The sequence below is a fragment of the Etheostoma spectabile genome, unplaced genomic scaffold, assembly GCF_008692095.1.
Source record: "Etheostoma spectabile isolate EspeVRDwgs_2016 unplaced genomic scaffold, UIUC_Espe_1.0 scaffold325, whole genome shotgun sequence".
Taxonomy (NCBI): Eukaryota; Metazoa; Chordata; class Actinopteri; order Perciformes; family Percidae; genus Etheostoma; species Etheostoma spectabile.
In genome coordinates, this window is record NW_022605585.1 from 568,687 (window position 1) to 573,207 (window position 4,521).

At 42.2% G+C, this 4,521-nt stretch overlaps 1 protein-coding gene across 1 annotated transcript in view; it reads left to right on the forward strand.

The window, feature by feature from the left end:
* The window catches only part of gnsb (glucosamine (N-acetyl)-6-sulfatase (Sanfilippo disease IIID), b), a 15,043-nt gene extending 10,528 nt beyond the window's left edge, over positions 1 to 4,515 (forward strand). Inside the window, exons 9-13 of the mRNA XM_032511161.1 lie at positions 231 to 334; positions 1,281 to 1,382; positions 1,468 to 1,578; positions 3,039 to 3,149; positions 3,998 to 4,515. Coding sequence (XP_032367052.1) covers positions 231 to 334; positions 1,281 to 1,382; positions 1,468 to 1,578; positions 3,039 to 3,149; positions 3,998 to 4,147 — 578 coding nt within the window. The 3' untranslated portion in view covers positions 4,148 to 4,515. The remainder of the gene's footprint in view (positions 1 to 230; positions 335 to 1,280; positions 1,383 to 1,467; positions 1,579 to 3,038; positions 3,150 to 3,997) is intronic.
* Positions 4,516 to 4,521: the final 6 nt, after the last annotated feature.

Here is a 4,521-nt window from a genome sequence, read left to right on the forward strand (position 1 = left end):
ACTATACATAATAATACAGCAAAACAAATACTATACAGCACACTATTCAGTTTAGGGGGTTAAGAGACCAAACTACTAATCTATTAATCCAGAAAATAATTGACAGATGAATTGACCATGAACATAAGAGTTATTTGCAGCCAGAGTCTCTTCTCATGTCCTCATGTCTTCATATCCTCATGTCTTCATATCCTCATATGGTTTAATTTCAGTATCTTGACTGTCCACAGGTCAGTTCTCTCTGCCCATTGATAAGAGGCAGCTGTATGAATTTGACATCCGGGTCCCGCTCATGGTCCGAGGACCGGGCATCAAACCTAACCAGACGCTGCAGGTCGGTCACTCACTCACTCACTCACTCACTCACTTACTCACACACACACACACTCGCATGCACACACTCACTCACTCTATCACTCACTCACACAGACAAACACTCACTCACTCACTCATTCATTCACACAGACAAACACTCACTCACTCACCACTCACTATTACCTCCACCACCACCGCATGCCACCTCACGTCACTCTATCACTCACTCACTCACCTACCAGACAAACACTCACTCCCTCACTCATTCATTCACACAGAACCCACAAACACTCACTCACTCTATCACTCACTCACACAGACAAACACTCACTCACTCACTCACTCACTCACTCACTCACTCACTCACGCACCCACGCAGGCATGCACACACACTCTCTCACTCACGCTCACTCACTCACACACTCTCACACAGACAGACACACACTCTCTCACTCACTCACTTACTCGGAGACACACACTCATACATGACCCACACACACTCACGCTCGCTTGCTCGCTCACACATTCTCAGACAGACACACTCTCACACAGACAAACACTCCCTCACTCACTCAACCACACACGCATGAAGGCATGCGCACACACTCACACACACTTACTCACGCACGCACGCACACAGGCATGCACACACACACATACATACTCACTCACTCACTCACGCATTCACTCAGAGACACACACTCATACATGACCCACACTCACGCTCACTCACTCACTCACGCATGAAGGCATGCACAAACACACACACACTTACTTACGCACCCACGCACGCAGGCATACACACTCACTCTCTCACTCACACACTCACTCACTCAGAGACACACTCATACACGACCCACACACTCACACACTCTTGTGACACACGTTTCTGCTTGCACCTGTTAACCTTGAGTTTCAGTCTTTCTTTGAATGATCCCTTTTCGTTGCCTTGACGACTCATTCAGGCTCCGGTGTTGAATATCGACCTGGCTCCGACCATACTGGACATATCTGGTGTCAACCTGTCCTCTGTGAATGTGGACGGGCAGTCGTTCCTCTCTCAGATGGTCAGCTGCTCCTTTAAATGTTTTTACCTAAATGTTACTTTTCCCTTCAATGTTCCCAACTTGAAACTTCCCTTCTTCCCGTCAGGCTCCGTCGCTGCGTAACGGCTCCGCACGTCCCGTGTTCCTCGTTGAATACACCGGAGAGGGACATCCAACGACAGACCCCGCGTGTCCCAAACTGGGTCCTGGACTGTCTGTGAGTATCTACCACTACAATGAGAAAAGACTCATTTAATTATTAATCAACAGGAAATCAATCTGCAACCCTTTGGATCAATCCTTTAAGACATTTCTCAAGCAGAACTGCCAAAATAATGCAACGTTTATTCAGAAACTTTTGATTACATTGCAAGATTTTAAAGGGATAGTTTTTTTTGTTGTTTTTTTTTTAAGTGGGCATGCATGAAGAACAAAAACAGACATTTTACCCAGCAGAACACGGGAGTTGCAGCTCTACCGCTGCCTCCATCGGTTAGTTAATTTGTGTTATTGTGAGACGTTGGTGTTTTCAAGGGTTAGGATCTAACAAACCTAACAAACTAACTGAAGCCGTTACCTCTGCTCTCTTCAAACCCCCATCAGACTCCTTTGACAAAAACAGTGATATTTTTTTTACCCCTGCAAAAACGTCAAAAGGTGCAGAAAAAAATTGACAAAAACATCAGGATGAAAAGCAACAAACGTTTTGAAAAAGACGACCAAAACGTTGAAAAAAAGGTTTCCATTTTGACCCGGAAAAACAAAAAGTTGCACAGTCCACGGGAAGACAACGCAAGGGTTAAAGGGGCTACACAAATAAAATTGACAGTGGCATAGACATTGGTCTCTCAACACTTGTATTAACTTACTCAAAACACCAAACGGGGTGTGACCTCCTGGCTCTTTCCACTTCATCTGAAGTCTTTAAACAGCATTCTTTTAGTTTTTTAATAAACTTGTTGATCCTGTTCCTGTCATCAGCAGTAATGATGTCATCTTAACACACAACAGCCTAAAGCAAGGCACAGTTACATAACTTTATGTCGACCTCAGAGTAAGTTCCTGGGGGAAATAACCTCTTTTTATAGACTTAGCTTTTTCCATTTTCCATTTTATTGCATTGCTCAAATGCCAGATGATGAAGATAATGAGATGCATTTGAAAGCTCCAGAAAAAGCAAACACATTTTTTATCTATCTTTCTATCTATCTATCTATCTATCTATCTATCTATCTATCCATTTATTTATTTATTTATTTATGTCTTAATTAGAAAATGATAAATTCAGCCAAAAGACCTTGTTTTTGGAAACTACAAACTGAATATGCTGTTTACGTGGCCTGTATTAAATTCAGAATATTAATGATGGGGGAATAGTAGTGTTCATGTAAACATTCTCACTGTGTTTATCTTTTGAAGTCTAAAAATTTAAAGCGGACATCAATGAACAATGTGTGTTTCAAAACATTTAAAACATTGGGTTTTAAATATATTTTATGAGTAAGTGAATGCATTCCTTGGTCTTTTATGGCTTGCTTCACTACATCAGTGCTTTGTTTCCCTCTGCAGGTCCGACAATAACCCGCTCACTAACACCTCATCAGTCGTGTTACTGATGACTTTCATCTGAAAACAAAATGACGGTAGTTAACACACTTCATTTTCTTTCTTTTTTAGCAATGTTTCCCAGACTGCGTGTGCGAAGACGCCTTCAACAACACGTACGCCTGCGTCAGGACCCTCAACAAAGACCACGACCTACAATACTGCGAGTTTGCCGACAGCGAGGTAGAGCGTGACTGTGTGTTTGGGATAAACTGAAGGATCAAGTTTCCTTATGTGTGTTGAGAAAATTCTTTTAAAAAGCCTCTTGGATCAGATGGGAAATGCATCTTCACGCTTTTTGGATGCTTTTACATAGACCTTAGTGGTCCCTAATACTGTATCTGAAGTCGTCTTTAATAACTAGAAACACCTTAGTGGATCACTAATACTGAATGAAAGTCCTCATTTATAATAGACATCGTCGGTCCCTACGCCTGCTATCGTGGGCATCTCTTTTAGTTAGAGCTTAGGTGGTCCACTAATACTGTATATGACACCGTCTCTGTTATATAGACCTTTAGTGGTCCCCAATACTGTATTATGAGTTTTTTATATAGGACCTTAGTGGTCCCCTAATACGGTATCTGAAGTCTCTTTTTATATATGGACCTTAGTGCCTGAATTACTGTATCTGAAGTCTCTTATATCAGACCTTAGTGGTCCCTTAATACTGTATGCTGAAGTCTGTTTATTATAAGACCGTGTGGTCCCTAATAATGTATCTGAAGTCTCTTTTATATAGACCTTGTGGTCCCTATACTGTATCTGAAGTATTCTTTTATATAGACTTATGGTCCCTAAAAATGTATCTGAAGTTCTGTATATAGACCTTTAGTGTGTCCCTAAAATGTATCTGAAGTATCTTTTATAAGACAGGTAGTGGTCCCTAATACTGTATCTGAAGTATTTTATATGAGACCTTAGTGGTCCATAATACTGCATCTGACGTCTCTTTTATATAGACCTTAGTGGTCCCCTAATACTTTATCTGAAGTCTTTTATATGATTCTTGGTTTTGTGTGTCCCCCCAGTCGTTTGTAGAAGTGTACAACCTGGTGTCGGACCCCCACCAGCTGGAGAACGTCTGGAAGAAGATGGACCCGACGTTCCTGCAGGCGATGAACCAGCAGCTCATAAAGCTGCAGTCCTGTCAGGGAGACAGCTGCCGCGACATCAAGTGAAGAAGAAGAGGAGGACAAACGCCGACTCTGTGGAAGATGGGGTCGGTTTATCGGACCGATTAACACAAGTGTGACCGCTGCGTCGGCCATTTTCATAACCATGTTTTTGACATTTTGACTCGTCTCGGAAGGACAAGCACAGGTGTACGTAACCGTATGAGTGATGGCTGGATTCCATTCAGCTGGTTCAGCTTCAGGGTCCTGGTGTTGTGCATGCTGGCTCACTGCCACACTGTAATGGTTCATGCTGGGACGCTTGAATAGAAGAGATAAGATTAGATTAGATAATACTTAGATTAGATAATACTTTATTCATCCCACAGCGGGGAAATTCCTGTGTTACAGTAGCATTCTCAACAATAACAGCAAAAAAA